The following is a 16,070-nucleotide window of genomic DNA, read 5'->3' on the forward strand; positions in this document are numbered from 1 at the left end:
AAGTAATGGTTCCGAACTGGAAAGACCTGTCAACAAGCTTGTATTGCTCGTAGAAGCGCGGTAGAGACCGGGAAGTTCCCCGACGAGGAGCCTGAACTTTGCTAAAGAAGAGCACTTATCTGTAATCGCGTTAGAGTTATGGTTATTTTTTGTATGTAGAAAATGTAGGACAAGGCTTACATTTTGGGGAGCCATGTTACTGCTAGGGTCCCTGTGAAGACACATTTAGGTTTGCGCATGCGTGGAGGTGGCCTCTTCGAACGGTGACCACGACGCCACCGAGTTAAAACCTCAGTTATGTCAAGTTTTCCTCGGTTTTTAGGTCAAAATTAGTTCAAATTGTCAGTGTTTTTCTGAGAAATATACCGTTGTAATATCGTGGCATCACTGTGAGTTGTTCTCATGGCCTATCGTGAATTAAACGTTCTGGTTAAAGTGAATTTGTCCATGGTTTGTCGCCGTTCGCAGCTATAAATTTCCCAAACTCAATCTCCCTAATTTGTACATTTACTAACTTCAACCCATTCCTTTATAGCTAATGTCAAGTAAGGAAATAAACTATATGGAATCTATTAGCTAAAACTGACAAAACTGGGCTTTAATTTCTTGAACATTGTTTATGAATAGGTGAAAAAAAAAGTCTTTGGGCTTCTCAAGCCATGCGAAAGTCTGGCTCCAAGCTAGCTAGCATTTTATAGATCACTTTCATAGAATGAAGAATTTCCCCTTTTCATATATTACTTTCTTACCAGGGAGATAAAGGTGGACGGGTTGCGATACCAAGACAACAAACTGAAGTGAAGCTCAAAGTTGTCGGAACTCTAGAAGACCGTTCTGAACTGAGTGATGAAATGGCAGATCTGTGTGAGAAACTTCACATTTACGTCGTTGTCGAGGGGTAGCTGGATTCAACTACCGCTGTACAACCCAGGAAAACAGAGCTCGCGAAACGTAAGTGAACACAATCGAGAAACCGTGGTGGGAGTCATTATCTGTCACAGTGTATTAATTAATTAATTAATAAACTAATTAATTAAAAAATTGGTTAAATAATCATCGATTTACATCGCTTAGTGTGTGATCTGTCCCACAGCACGTGAACCTGACGGGGGATAAATCGAATCTTTTTTTTTCCTTCGTTAGGAGTGTAGTTTCCTCTTCTATTTTCTTATTTTGGTACATAATAATAATTTGCATCATGTTGCAACTCAGATAAGTATAAAGTCCCTTTGCGATCAACGAAGTTTAAGGACGGCCTAAAGTACAGTCGAGCTTACAAGCGCCTGGAATTCACACTCTAAAAAAAATTTACCTCTTGTTTCTTGTCTGTTTAGGTTCCAAACGCGGTTTGGGGAGTTGGATATGTGAACTGGTGTGTCGCTTAGTGTGCAAACAGATCTGCGATATATTTTACTGCTATGGTGTATGCGATGACGTCTGCAGTAATGTCTGTCGGTGGGTCCGTGGATAAAGCTTCCTTTGCCTGCCTTTACCGAGCAATTAATGTTAAGTTTTCGCTAATACTGATATATTATTCTTTGCTTCGCAGAGAATACGATTAGCTTCTTTTTAACCCTTTGAATACCAGCTACCCATTTATGCGTAATTAATGGTCGTGCTCTTTATACCACTTGTGACGTCATCAATTTAAATGTCATCAGATATTCTTGATAGTGCTAGGCTAGGCCTTTCCGCACAATGGTCAGGTTTAGATATCGACGACATTCCGATGTCGCACATCGAAAAACAACGTTATCAGTGTTGGTGCAAAAACGGTGGTAAAATGGTCCACTACGCCTATCATTGATCAAGGTCCATTTCTAGGCTTCGCCCGTAATTAACATCCAACTTTTCACGGCAGCCAGAAAGAACATACAATGCAAAAGGTAGCCAGTGTAAAAGGGTCGAGAAAAACAGAAAGGAAAGGGGCAACGAACAAAATTGAGAACGGTTAATTGCAAAAAAAAAAAAAAAAAAAAGTCCAAATGTAGGCTTAAACGCATGCCCGGAATTGAAATTTTGCTCAATTTTGTACCTAATCCTCGAAAAATCTCTCCTTTTAGTAAAAAAAAAGCCTTCTTAGCAAAACTTAGGTTTATTTAGCGTCATGGCAGCTGAAAAACCTGACTAAACGGTTAAAAACGGTATTTTTTGGCGAAAGTTTGGTATTCAAAGGGTTAAATTTGTCTGTTGTCATAGAAGGACAAAAAAGCTAGAGCAAGTTTCACAGTTAAAATCACTGATTAACAGTGTAAGAGATTTAACTAAGCCAAGAAAGTAAAGCCATTTAGTTTACCACAGTCTTGACTTGCCTCTATTATTACTTGGGCATAGCCCACTGAATCACTATCAGTCTGAAAGCCCAAACCGATTCCGCCTTATGATCGATCGACCGGCCATTATTTTTCTTCCTGACGTTTACAGATTTGTATTCAGTCAACTCTGGTTTACGGCAAGAAAAGTAACTCCTGCTAGGACTAGAGTGTGGGGTCTTTATGGAAGGGGTTTTGAACGTGCGTTACACTGTACTGTACAAGAAATACGGTAACCCAATAGAAAGGTCAGCGCCTTTTGAACTGCTGCAAATAAAAACCCGCGACAGTTGAAAACTAAATTCCAAGAGGACGTTCATTCATATTTAACAAATAAAGAAGCCCCGACTGTGTTCTGTTCTGTTGTAAAGCACGCAGGAAGCGGTAGAGCACGAAAGAAGTGTAGGGGAAAACACGAGACGTAGTCGAGTGTTTTTCCCTACTTCTTGAGTGCTCTACCGCTTCCTAAGTGCTTTACAACAGAACAGAGCACAGTCGGGGCTTCTTTATTTGTTTTATGATAAAGAATCAGATAATTTCCCCACGCATTCGGCTGAATTTTCAAACCAAACTTTATTTTCCAAACGAGCAAAAGTGGCGTCAGCCGTGCACTGTTCTCTGACAAAGCACGCTAAAATAAGCCAATCACAATCCTTGTTAGAATTGTTCAAATAATTTGATTGGCTAACGAAGCGACAGCTGTCAATCACAAACTGGACTTCAGCTAAGCTTTCAGTTTCGAGAAGTTTGAGGGCTTAGCTTTCGAGAGAAGAACGATGCCTTCAAAGTTCGCTTTTAAGTTAATTTTTAAATACGGATCTCAAGGCAGGTAAAGGTTTATAGTCCAGAGGAATCCGGCCGTATTGTGGCCCATGAAAACGAGCACTTTTCCAGTGGAAATTACGAAACGCGGAGCTCAAAGCTTGTGGATGAAAATGCGAAATGCCGGGTTGAATTTGAAAGGAGCTACAGTTATTTACGGCTTGTAGCCGCATGCAGCAAAATTACCCGAACTAGCGTAAAAGTTAGAAAGACTTAACGGCTCCCACTGGTTCTACTTCGAACACAGAAGAGATTATCAGAGCAAGTTTTGCACTGACCACTCGTCGGTTTACTTCGCTGAGATGACCGGAGAACGAGCGTTACTACACTACATGTAAGTGTTTGAGCAAATGAGCATTTTTAATTGTACATTTACAAAAATAAAGCTTCTCATCATAAACAGAGACAGTTCAATTGTTTTCTGTCGTTGTTTTACTTCTTAGTATAATTTCTGCCTTCGTAACAAAATTAATGTCTTTATCGAAGCACTGTTTAGGTTGAGAATTTGTGTATTTCGCTACAGCTGTACATGTTTTGTCGGCGGGAATCTAGCAAAACTTGTTATCTTAGTACAGTTTTAACACTACTGTTGCTAACAATGGTCTCTGTGAGCCATATTTACTGCAGAAAAATAGCTCGCTTCCAGTGCGTTTGTCTGAGTCAAAGAGGATGTTTAATTTGGGTCAAATTTGTCAAAATTCCGAAGCAAAAATTTGGAAGCCAACTTACCGTCATCAACCCGTGCTCTGTCCTCTGATAAAGCACGCTGTTTCAGCCAATCAGAGGGCGCGTTATATGGAAACTTTATTATAACAACAATTGATTCATTCACCTTTTAGAGCTGCCTTAATGAAGTCAAAAACGTCCTAAACTTGTATAAGAATGGTCTCGGGATGCAAGGGAAAAAGGCCATGACGACCTCTAGCCACTGAAGAAAAATTTTCTTAGTTGCCTATTTTGGTTTTTGCCACCTGACGAGACTGCCATCCATAGGTGCGAAGCCTTTAGAAAAAACCTTGCTTTTGCCGAAAGGAAGGTGCCAAATAAATTTAGCTACACGCGAAAATTATTTTAAAGAAATCACAGAATAAAAAGGGAGTAGTTCGGCCGACACTAACCTTTTCAGTCATTCAACTGCTTCTGAGTTACTTTGTCTTAATTATATCTGTAACAAATTCAGTGAGTTTGGGATACAGTGAAAAACATAGATAAGCGAAGAAATTTCTTTGGCACATGAAGGAAATGTAATTGTTTCAAAATTGAATCTTGCGTGAAGGGCCGAGGGTCCTTGAATGTGACAACTTCTTTTATCCATTCCGGAGTATGAACTTTATGAAATGGCGACTAAGGACCATTGACCACTTTCATTTCTTAAAACACAGTCATCCATAAACTTTATTTAAACTCGAATTTTTGAGTTTTTGTCCTCCTCTAGGCGACGCCAGTTGTAACTTACATATCAAAAGCAGTGTATTTCGTAAGACAAATGCGTCTAGCCAGTGCTTTGAACTTCTGATCTGTACTGCTGCATTACGCTCAGAAGGCGCCGCTCGCGGTTTCACCGCTCGCCTCTTCTCGTTCGTCAGCGTTTCTTCCCTCGCCGATCTTCGAGCAAACGAGAGACTGCTTGCAATCTACATCACGTAATTTTAGGTAACGCTCCGGGGTTTATAGTTCTTGCTTAGCGCGATATTTGGTAACGCAACCATCGGGGATTCCCCTGTTGCATGACAAAGATCTTAAGAAGAAGTGTTTTTCCGGGAATATTCAGTCGGCATTTCTGAGAAATGACAAGCTAGAAAAATACATACGCCGTACATTTTTTAACGAATTAAAAGCTGAGAGACATGTTTAGGGCTTCGGAAGCTAATACAGACGGGTTGACTAAAAGTTCCTTAACAAAAACCAAACCCTTTTACGGATAAAAACCGCAGAACTCGACTTTGCGAGGCACCACTCTCAGACGTTCTTTCCAGCCGTGTCAATAGATTGCGTTCGTTACGCATTTTTGGCCCGTAATCAAAGTTGAGAAAACCGTGCATGAATGGGTATATTGTTTTTTTGTTTTGTTTTGTTTTGTTTTTTCTTTCTTTTTTGTTTTGTTTTTGTTTCTTTCGCTGTGAACTTTTAAAAACTCTTTCTCTCAAACTACAGACTCAAGAGAGAGAGAGCAACATATTTTTTGATAAAAAAAAACTGAAAAGGTAAATTCATTACAGAAACTTTCCCTTGCAGCGACGTTGGCTTAAATTTTATGTTTTTTGAAATAAGTTGTTGCAGTTTTCTAAAGCTAGGGGATGTGTCTGACATTCATTTCAGACCATTTAATACTTTTTTCTTGAGTCGCAAAATGGTCAGTGATCATAATTCTGAAGCATTTTATCCCTAATTGCAAAGAAAATGTTCATTTTTCATAAATGTCTTAAACTGTGACACTCCGCCGTCTCTGTTGCTTATCCGGGCCCTTGAGTTATGCAGTAGATCGCTAAAACCTGACCTTAGTGACAGGGGAAAAGCCGCGGCGCGCAAGAATTGGAATTCGGTGTTATTTTCCTGAAACGGCTTCTCTACTGTTAAGTTGTAAGCAGACCGCGAGAGGTTTGTCATCAGTGTTTCCTCTTTTCTCAGTAAGGTAAAGGTAAAGTCTTGCAGCGAGAAAAGTGGCCCATCAGGCCGCAGCTTATCCCGATTTCTGTAGCTCGAAGCGACTGGGAGCATTTCTACTCCCCCCTGGATGGGATGCTAGTCCTTTGCAGAGTTACTCCCAGCATTAAATTCGCCGGCACCCCTTTATACACCTGGGTGGAGAGAGGCAATGTGACAGTAAAGTGTCTTGCCCAAGAACGTACACAACACAATGTCCCCGGCCAGGGTTCAATGCGGAGACGAGCGGACTACTTCTCTCAGTACGGATATTTATCATGATTTTCGTTTCACGTTTAATTCGGCGAAGTTCTTCACCATTTCAGAGTTACGTCACTTAGACTAACCAAAAAAGATTGTTTAACACGGAAACTTCAACAGAAATTATTCGCGGATATTAGCAGTAAATATACTAGACGTAAATTGCCCGCTATTCTCAAACTCTCAGGTTACACCTTACTCAAGATTACGCGGAAATTAAAGTCTATAACTCTCAAAAGCGCGGGAATTTTTCGGATTGCACCGAATAACAAAACTCATATCCTTGATAGATATAAATGCTCAAATACATAGAAATATATTTTTAGTCACAAAGCACACGTTTCTCAGTTAAGAGCACAAGTGACTTTTATTTGTTTCATTTCTTGAATTAATTGTTGTTTAATTCGCACCTATACATTTTGCAATAGCATTATTGAACTACTTTCCTACACAGTCTCACACTTTTCTACGAAATTTAACCAAGCTTTGTTATCCTGAAATCATTTTTTTCTACCAGGAGCCCTGTTTCTACAAAACAATAGCATTTTAGCCAATTGATCTGGTCTGAAATTGTTGCAAAGATTTGGCAGTCTAAAAAAACAAACTTTCTCTTGCTGTTTCATAGTATAAACTACATAGTCTACAGGTCTCAATGCCGCATGCAATGTACTTTTAATTTAGAAGTTCTTTCACTTTTAAATCAGCTCTTCCAAATCAAAAATTTTTAATCAAAGCAGCAAAATATGATAGTCACTAGCATCTGGATATTTTTATTTCTCTCTATAACACGGCGGGCTTTGCAGAATCTTGCTATTTTCCGTAGCCGCAGGAATGCCACACACATTTATAGTGGCAACGATATATCCACCGTGACCTCCAACCAATCCAGTGCCAATGACAATAGCGGTAGCAATAATAATGGCAAGGCCAACGCTTTACACCTGCAAAGTAAGTAAATAAGCCACTCAGTAAGCCAATCGGTCCGTCACCCAGCCAAACAATCAGTCAGATAGTCATTGAGTGAGTGAATGAGCGAGCGAGTGAGTGAGTGAGTAATAAAAATAGGATATCTTTTTGCGCCAGGCTTACTCTCCAAAGGGAGGTATTGGTCTAGTTACAGTAAAGGTTTCAACGTTAACTAATAGCAAAAGAAAATAATATTTACCATATCGGTATACTTTTAATGGGGAAACTCATAGTGCTAATTACTTTTGTGAACTTAGAATCTCGAGTGAGTGAGTGAGTGAGTGAGTGGGTGAGTGAGTGAGTGAGTGAGTGAGTGAGTGAGTGAGTGAGTGAGTGCGTGAGTGAGTGAGTGAGTGAGTGAGTAAGGGAGTGAGTGAGGGAGGGAGGGAGGGAGGGAGGGAGGGAGGGAGGGAGGGAGTGATTCAGTCAGTCATATAGTTAGTCAGTCTATCTGTCTGTCTGTCTGTCTCTCTGTCTGTCTGTCAGTCCGGTCAGTCAGCCAACAAGAGAAAAGAAAGAAAACATATTAAAAATTAGGTAAATTTATGATATATGGTTCACATATCTACTCAAAAATAGGCTATTGACAGTTAAGCGTAATTCCAACATAATTAATTTGCAAATGGAACGGCATGACATAAAACAAGCCACTGAGCACTTAGTGTCTAGATAGATGAGAACGAGTCAGATCTTCTCTCGGCAAGAAACGGCCGCTCGAGCGTTCCTTCGGTTGACGGAAAGTGAAACTATGATATCCTCAATTTCCAAGTCCTACCCCGTATTGGGGTGTCTCTCTTGGTTGGTAATCAACAATTCCATATTAAGACTTTTTAGGAACTTTTGATGACTGAGTTAGGAATGTCCAACAACATTAATGACCAGGTTAGGAGTAAGTTCGAATGCTACTCATGTTAAAGTCATAATGCCTTCTGGAGCACAAAAACTGAGTGAACTTGAATGACCTAGATATCAAGGAGTTTAAATTTGTCGAAATCGTAGTGTCTTACTTTTTCGACCATTTGCTCTTCACGATTTTGGCATCAAGATTTCCCAAACTTTTGGGTGAATAAGACTAGGAATAATACTAACTGAACGGCAGTAAGAATTTTCTTTTTTAAGTATCCTATATAAGCGGCACACTTTTGATTATAATAACAGTATGAGGTATAATACTAACGTCGAGTTGTGCTCTTCTTGACGCGATAAATGGGCAGCTTTGCACACATAGAGGCCATTTCATCACCCAGGAACAAGCGATCACTGACGGTCGAAACAACATCGTACTCCTCGTCTGTCCCGTTCCTTGCCGTTAAAGTGCCGCTTTGCTGTAAAGTATGACAAGAGCAGCTTGAATGAACCAGAAATGCTTATATTTTAGACAAATTAAGCACATTCAGCTCAAAATCGATCAACACCCTGCCAAACGTCTCAAGTTGGAAGAAGGCCTGATTGATAAAGGAGAGGTCTCCTTGGATTTCCTTTCCCAAGTATTATTTTAAAAAATAAAATAAGAAAATGAGGAGGTTCAAACTAATACTGGGCTTCTTTAGTTGGGGTGAACAAAAGCTTATCCAACGATTTTAAAATGGTAGGTTGGAAAACCAGGAATTCGGAATTCGGAATTCGGAATCCGGAATTCGGAATTTTATTAAAAAAAATAAAAATATAAATTAAAAAAATAAATAAATAAAAAATAAAAAAATAAATAATAATAATAATAATGGTAATAATAATAATAATAATAATAATAAATAATAATAATAAATAAATGTAAAGAAAAAATAAATTATTAATTTAAAGTTATAATAAAACCTAGAATCTGAACTCTGGACTCTTGCGGCTTGACAATCAGACGGTTGCAGTTGAGTCACGATATGTGGTCACGCAATACCTTACTTTTAAATTATAAAAAAAATATACAGAAAACAAGAAAAAACCTTAACAAGAAACACCCTCACATTCCCTGTACTTTGTTCTTTGTTTCTGAGTAAAAGGTGTGTCACACAAGAGATTTGAAGCTTTGTTAAAGAAGTTATGAATTTGGACGAGAAGGCATAGTGATTGGAATTCGGAACATTGGCTTTTTTTAAAAAAGGTTTAATTGTTCTTTCTTTGCATGATAGTATATTGTACATTGAGTTTTCTTGTCTTCAATTATTCCTAGCGGCCTATATTAGTAACGCAATCCTAAATAGTTAAGCTGGCTGTCACGCTATTGAAATATCGTTTCTCCGAATCTCTCCCATAGCTCTTGTGCCATGGCATTAGAAATAATAAGTCCTCCCTCCATCCTGCTTAACAAAGATGTTAAGTGAGATATTGTGAAGTCGTGGTTACGGTTCTTCAGACAGGGCAAGTTTATGTGGTAGTAGTGGTTTTGAACTCTTGACATTCTCCAGCACTTTGATCCATCTTCATAAACAAATGGATACCAGTCACTCTCTTTCCGCCCAATTACGGCAACAGAGTCGATAGTGTTTTCCGGTAAATCCTTACGAAAGAAACCCTCACACCCTTTACAGCGCGCAATGTTTCCTTTGAGTTTTGTTAAAAAGTATGGGTTGTGACTGGGTGGAATGGGGAGGTTTTGGTGGTAGTGGAAAACCTGGAGGTACAGCGACATGTGGATTAACGGATGCGGTTTGAATAGGTAGTGAATTTAAATATGGATAAGTGGGTGGCGGATATCTTTAAGATTGAGTAAGCCCAGAATGTTCTACGGGGGGAGCTGTAGGAACCGATAAAGAGGGTCGTATGGGTGGATGTAACGAGGCCGATGATAACGAGACGCTGCACGATGGTCCTTGGTCGGCTGTGATTTGTATTTGAGGAAGATGAGGTGTGCTTGATACAGACAGGGGAACTTGGCGGCAAAGAAGAGCTATATTTGAACGTCAGTTTTTGCTTGCCTTCGACGTCTTGGGGCGCTCGGTTTCCTTCCGGAAGCTTTTACGTTTACATCTAGCGTGGCAACAGCTGTTAAGTTGTTAGGTATCTTTTGTTTCAGATACCACTTGACAAATTCGTTCAAACTGTTTTGTTTTTCGGCGACACTAACAACATGCGCGCAAATCTTGTTAGGTTTGAAGTTTTTGCACGTGCAAGTTATTTTCCCATTGCTGGAAACTTGAACAAAGTTTGGCGCGTCACCAAATTCTGATAACACCGAGAATGCTTTTAAAGAATTATCTCTAGATGGGGCTGGAAGAATGGTATCCTCTCGTGAAAGAAGTCGCCCAGCTTTCTCCCATATGTGAATTGCAATGTGGCGATCAAGTTGATCTTGCACTGAAGACGCGGGAAAGGAAAGATCGTTTTTAGTTGGTAAGTGTACTACTGTACTAGATCGTGCAGAAAACATGCGACCCTGGCTCTGATTATCTCTTGGCTCATACATGTCCTCAATCGACAGGGCATAAATGTTGGCTACCTTCTTTTTTCTCTGCGCTTCGCTCATTCCAAACCAGTCTTCCTTTGAGATTTCTAAATGTTTAAATGACTCTCTGAACTCATATTGCCCGGACCCGCCAAATACACCTAAAATAAACTCTGTCTCTTGATCGTCTTCGATGAGTTCCTTCATTACTTTGGCAAAAGCTGTTTTCCCTAATTCTTTGCCCCGTGTTTTATGTCGCAATCGACGATTTGTGTTTTCCGAATCATTCGTATAAAACTTTTCAGGAGGTAAACCAAGGCCAGCTCTAGTTCTGACACTAGCGATCATGCAGCTTTTCATCAAGTCAGATCTTTCTAGCATCCATAGATGGAATTGTGATGTTTCATTTTTCTCCCTTCGTGCCCATGGCTCAGAGAGAGAAGCAAGAATTCCGTCAAATTCTTCTTCACTTGTCGCGTCTAGAAGACCTTTCTCATAGACAATGCCTTCTTGTTTGCCAAAGATTTCTGCAAAGTACTGATGATGATCGGGTAAACCGAGTGAAACTAGCTTGGACTACACGTTTTTTCGGAAGTGGAGGAAACATCGAAGATGAATAGCTTGTGGAAAATTCTCGGATAGGGCTTCAGCGAGAGCAGTCTCCCCATCTGTGCCAAAAGCTATTAGGTTTTCTAACTGCGGGGCAAGACTTCTCAATTTCGAGAAAAACTGCGTGTACGTGTCTTTCTTCTTGCTGTGGTGAATGAAAATTGGACCGACAAATACTGGACACTTATTCGTGTTCCTTGTTTTCAGCAGAAGGTTTCTGTATGAAGTGGGAGTGACACTAAAGTTTATTTATTTTTTTATTTTTTTAAATAAAATTCCGAATTCCGAATTCCTGGTTTTCCAACCTACCATTTTAAAATCCCTTCGTTAAAAAGTTTGACCTTATGGAAGCTACCAATTAAAATACAGTATGAAATTCCATTTCATCGCACGTGCATCCAGGTGAAGCCTATTGCAGAATTATGTACACAATGAAATAAAAACAAATCTCACTAAATTGAATTACCTGGTCGAGTAACTTGATGAGCACCTCAGGCTTTGGCACGTCCCCAGTGGACTCAATCAGGAAACAGGCTTTTGCAGCGGAAAGTCGCTGCATGGTTAAGTTCTGAAAGAAAGATAGGCAATCACGTTACGATATCATGACTTATATTTAGAGTCAGAGAGAAAACAGTAAATAAAACGAATTGGCGTGACTCTAACCGAAGAATAAAAACTGGCGGATGAGCTAAGCGATTGATCATGAGGGATTCCCGAAATTAATGATTAAATGAGTGAAAAAGACTTCACTAAAAGGGGCTGCAGTAATTCCTTTCTAGTTCAATATTTAGGAATGCCGATCAGGATTTATCCTGTTGAAAAATTTAAAGCCAGTGAATCATGCAATCGCTACACATTGTATTTTACCTTTTCAAAGTCGTAAACTACTTTGACTTCTCCTGCGTTCCCCGAGCTCGCCTTTGAGACACTCACGGTCTCTGTTTGTTTCTCAGTGTCGACTTTAATCTCTTCATCAATCTCTTTATCCCCATCTTTAATTTTCACATTGTACTTTGACTCGGTATCCTGTTAAGTCAAGAAAACATCAATTTATAAATAATTATTGCGCAGTAAAGGGTTTATTGAGTTATTGACATCTTTCCAAATCACATTGACCCCTACATTTCCACTCTTTCTTTTAAACTCGACTGATCAACGCAACGAAATCTTCGCAGTTTAATGAATTGCTTTACAACATTTGGAATATGGAACTCATGAAATGATGGTTAACGTGCAACTGTTAACACTAAATCAAAGCAATTTAATTTGTACCTTTTTCTCTTCACATTTACAGACAGTGGCCGCAGATGTGGCAGCAACAAGGACGGCAAAACACAGAAGGAACACTTTGAACTCCTGGTGAAATTGGAGGAAACATGATATGAATTAGATATTTTTGCTTTTCTTAAAAAGCTAACAGCGACCTCCGTGGCCTCAGAGACTGCGTAGGGAGCTTTATGATGGACATAACAAGGCATCGACTGCAGGGATCTGAGACTCACCAAAAACTAACCAACGGATAGTTTCTATTCCGAATCTCTCTTGGTTGGTTAAAGAAAATGTTCGATGTATGTACTGCATATGACTTATTGACTGCATATGAGTTATTGTCCACGCTAGAGGCATAAGTTGAAATGATTTCACATTTTGTCAAATAAAACTTACCATTTTTCTCTTGTAACAGAAAAGCGACAGTTCTTCGTTCTTCTTGTGGTAGAGGACTTGAACCTTTCTCCAATGAGAATGGATGCAAATTCATAAGCGAACCTTTTTTATACTATTTGACGACTGTCGAATATTTCCTCATAGTTAACTTGATATCAAAGATGTTCACGGTATTATACACCTGATTGAATTCGTATTCGTCTTAGCACTAGCTCAACCGCACATGCCAGTATTAACACTTGCTCTACTGCGCATGACCAACAACCATTATTCGATTGCAGTTTCTCAGGCTCATCCCATCCTGTCCCTCAAGAGGATTCTTATGACAGCAAAATTTGACATCAGTTTTAAAGGATTGCACAGATCCTGGCAAAGGCTATACGTTTTATTCTTTTCAGAGACTCACACTAAGCCAGTCAGATTTCTTGCAGCGCGGGCCAGTTCAAATTATAGAAAATTAGAATGTTTGAATTTTAAAATACATCATAAGTGGCCTCAAGACCTATAATCAGCACTTCCTTTAGCCGTAATAGTATTGCGCATGTGTTTCAATTATTTAGAACAAATTACATCATTAACCGTCCCAAAATCAGATGATGATTAATGCCATTTTTGGCATATTGGTTGTAAAATATACGTTGGGATTTTAAAGCAAGCTCGTTGGGCAAAATGTAGTCTCCCCTAAATGGATTTGGAAAAAGAGAGAAAAAAGTCGCAAGCTTCATGCCTACCACTATTTCATGCAACGTGCGAAAATACAAAGATGAGCGAAATCGGAATCCTGCATCCTAGAATTTGATTTGATTTTTCCAGCTTCTATTGTAACATTGACCTCGTAATAGTATTAGCAATTCTTTTAATGCCTATGTCCGACAACTATTTTACAAACCCATCCTATCCTAAACCCCTCCCCGCCCCCCCCCCCCCCCCCCAAAAAAAGGTTTTTTCTAACAGCACAAGAGATTGACTTATTTTCTCTTGACAGCAAAACTGGTTTAGATTTTAAATTTAAAAATAAAACGTTCGGAAATTCTGCTAAAGGCTGTAACTTTTGGTGTGTCTATTTATTAGAAATACCTTGCAGCGTGTGAGAATTCAGTTTATCTAAATACACCCAGCGTGATTTGTAGATCTATATTCAGCACTTCCTTCAGCCATCACAGCATTGCGCATATGCTGAAACTATTTCTGACAGATCCGAAAAGTTCCCATAGTAACGAACATAGATAGTCCCTCTAGCCTCAGTAATTGCTAGGTTCAGAGGCGCAACTTTCGGTGGGAAGGGTGGGAGGGGGCCGGGCTCGCTAAATCTTTTCAATTTCACATTTCAATAAAGTACATTATTCACAATAAATATGGAGAAGAAACCGATAAATCTTGTTGAAAGGAATTTATGTCATGACGATACGGAAGTACATGATAATGTCTCTGTAATAATGATCATCTAACAAAATCATGTCCGTTTGGATCACCTTGTTATGTCTTTTATTTACCTTGTCTCTGTTTTAAAGAAGTCCTCTTACGTTTGGTGTGGCTACTTTTGGACGGCCGCTACTTTCGGGATTTGCTGGCAAACATGTCATTTTATCGTTATATATAAGAATTTCACAGGGTCGCTAACTTCAAGGGGCTGTTAATGTCAGCGGGAACTTTATAGTGTTATAATGATTTCAACCCAAAACGAATCTGAAAGGAACCAGAAAACCCACGAGCTTTGCACTTTCCTGTCCGTGTAATGTGCGTTGATACTTCAAGGGATAAAGTAAAGAAAGTAAACGCTTTTCGCTTTTCAATCCATTTTACGCATTCAGACTGAGTCTGTGTGGCACGAAGGTTAATAATATAATTGGGCGTGTATACAGCTCAAGATACGGTACTGACACACGTACGTACTTACGAACGCATAAAATGAAATGGACCGAGCTTGAAGAGCTTCAAAATCTAGCTTGACGTTTTGCGGATGGCTGGAACTAGTTAAAGTACTAAATTAGTACGAAGAATAAGTTTAAAAATTAAGCCCTGCGTACAGAATCAATAAAACTCTATGTTTCTGTGACTTGACCTTGAAATAATTTTTTCCCGTTGGCGTGACAAATTAAATCACGAGCTTGATGTTTTTGAACCTCTTGAGAGAAGGTTAATCTTTATTGGGACACTTAATAAGGGAAAAGAAGGAAGAAATTTAAATGGCCCTTATTTAGCTTTTACGTTTCTAAGGCTACAAAAAGAAGGCCACTAGGCATACATTTTTCATCTGCTGATTAATTTTTTAAAGAAGAAAACGATAAAAGCAAGAGCTGAGCGCGATAACAGCTTATATAATTGATTGTAAAGGCACGCTCTAAATGAGTTTAACCTCATAAACGTCTCAAAGGCTTTTAGATTTTAAAACTTACGGTTTAAACGAACTAAGAATCTGGTTAAATATCACAGAGCCTGTATCAACAATTGAGCCTCCATCGCACGGAAGTCTATAAATTTGCCTTACAGTGACAGAGTTCCCTTTTTTGAAAAATTCAGGGACAAATGCAAAATGTTCCCCATTCGATGCGGCCTATTTATTTCCTCTTTGTCGTCTCAAAAGCATTAAATTATTGCTCAATGTCGGTGATTTTCCAAAATGACCCTTACCTACTCTCAAGATCTCCAACGACATCAGGCTTGTGATTTAATTTAGCACGCCAACACAGAAACATTTCGTTTATTCTGTAAGTACTAAAGTTTAAAAACTTGTACATATACATATATGTTATTTGCCAGCGAGAGGTCCTTATCGATAAAAACTTTGCCGGGTTCTTGACTGCAGCCCGAGGCCATTTTTTTTCTTTTTTTTTTTGACGTTTACATAGCATACATAGTTTAAAGTAAACCAAAACCTCAAATTTCTAGCGAGGGGATGCGAGCGGTCCATAACTCGTGGTGTCTATCTTGAAAAACTGCCCGTGGCATATTAACAATCAAATTATAGGATTCAGGATTCCTGACCACTGAGATTCTTCAGAAAAATATAACCTCTTTTATTTCGCTTGGCTTTGTATTATCGCGCGTTACATGAATTAGTGGTAGGCGTGATGCTTGCGAGATTTTCTCGCTTTGCTTCAAATCTGATTTTGGAAAGGTTAGTGATGTAATCCATCACAAATAATTGAGGCACATGCGTAATACTCTTACGCTAAAGGAAGTGCTCATTAGAGGTCTTGAGGTCACGTTTGGTGTGTGAAAACATTATCATTTGGACTGGCGCTCGCTGCAAGAAATACTGACCAAATGCGAGCCTTGCTGATGAAAATAATATAACGTAAAACCTTTGCCAGGATCTCTGCACCTCCTTTATTAACAACTGATGTCAAATTTCGCTGTCATAAAAAACTGTTTGAGGTACAGGATAGGATGAGCCTGGGAAACTGATATTGAAT

At 39.2% G+C, this 16,070-nt stretch overlaps 3 protein-coding genes across 4 annotated transcripts in view; 1 reads left to right on the forward strand and 2 right to left on the reverse strand.

Annotated features, from left to right (window-relative positions):
* The window catches only part of LOC149103514 (uncharacterized), a 6,599-nt gene extending 4,644 nt beyond the window's left edge, over positions 1 to 1,955 (forward strand). The window contains exons 1-3 of one of the 2 annotated variants that reach the window (XM_089272666.1): positions 1 to 322; positions 753 to 951; positions 1,335 to 1,955. The exon at positions 1 to 322 is cut by the window's left edge and continues 4,644 nt beyond it. The gene's annotated coding sequence lies outside the window, so the exon portion shown is untranslated. Of the gene's footprint in view, positions 952 to 1,334 lie in introns of both variants that reach the window. The other variant, XM_089272665.1, reaches the window with a different exon arrangement.
* Positions 1,956 to 6,386: 4,431 nt separating this feature from the next.
* LOC149103516 (uncharacterized) lies at positions 6,387 to 12,811 on the reverse strand. Its single transcript, XM_089272672.1, has 6 exons — positions 12,655 to 12,811; positions 12,262 to 12,345; positions 11,857 to 12,015; positions 11,456 to 11,557; positions 8,182 to 8,329; positions 6,387 to 6,979 (listed from the first exon to the last, which is right to left on the reverse strand). The coding sequence occupies exons 1-6, from the start codon at positions 12,655 to 12,657 to the stop codon at positions 6,849 to 6,851; spliced, it is 627 nt and encodes a 208-aa protein (XP_089128798.1). The 5' UTR covers positions 12,658 to 12,811; the 3' UTR covers positions 6,387 to 6,848.
* LOC149103517 (uncharacterized) lies at positions 8,947 to 10,761 on the reverse strand. The gene has a single exon (XM_089273303.1). The coding sequence runs from the start codon at positions 10,759 to 10,761 to the stop codon at positions 9,886 to 9,888; it is 876 nt and encodes a 291-aa protein (XP_089129429.1). The 3' UTR covers positions 8,947 to 9,885.
* Positions 12,812 to 16,070: the final 3,259 nt, after the last annotated feature.

The sequence above is a fragment of the Orbicella faveolata genome, unplaced genomic scaffold (genome assembly GCF_042242905.1).
Source record: "Orbicella faveolata isolate gen_17 unplaced genomic scaffold, um_ofav_v1 contig_35, whole genome shotgun sequence".
Classification (NCBI taxonomy): Eukaryota; Metazoa; Cnidaria; class Anthozoa; order Scleractinia; family Merulinidae; genus Orbicella; species Orbicella faveolata.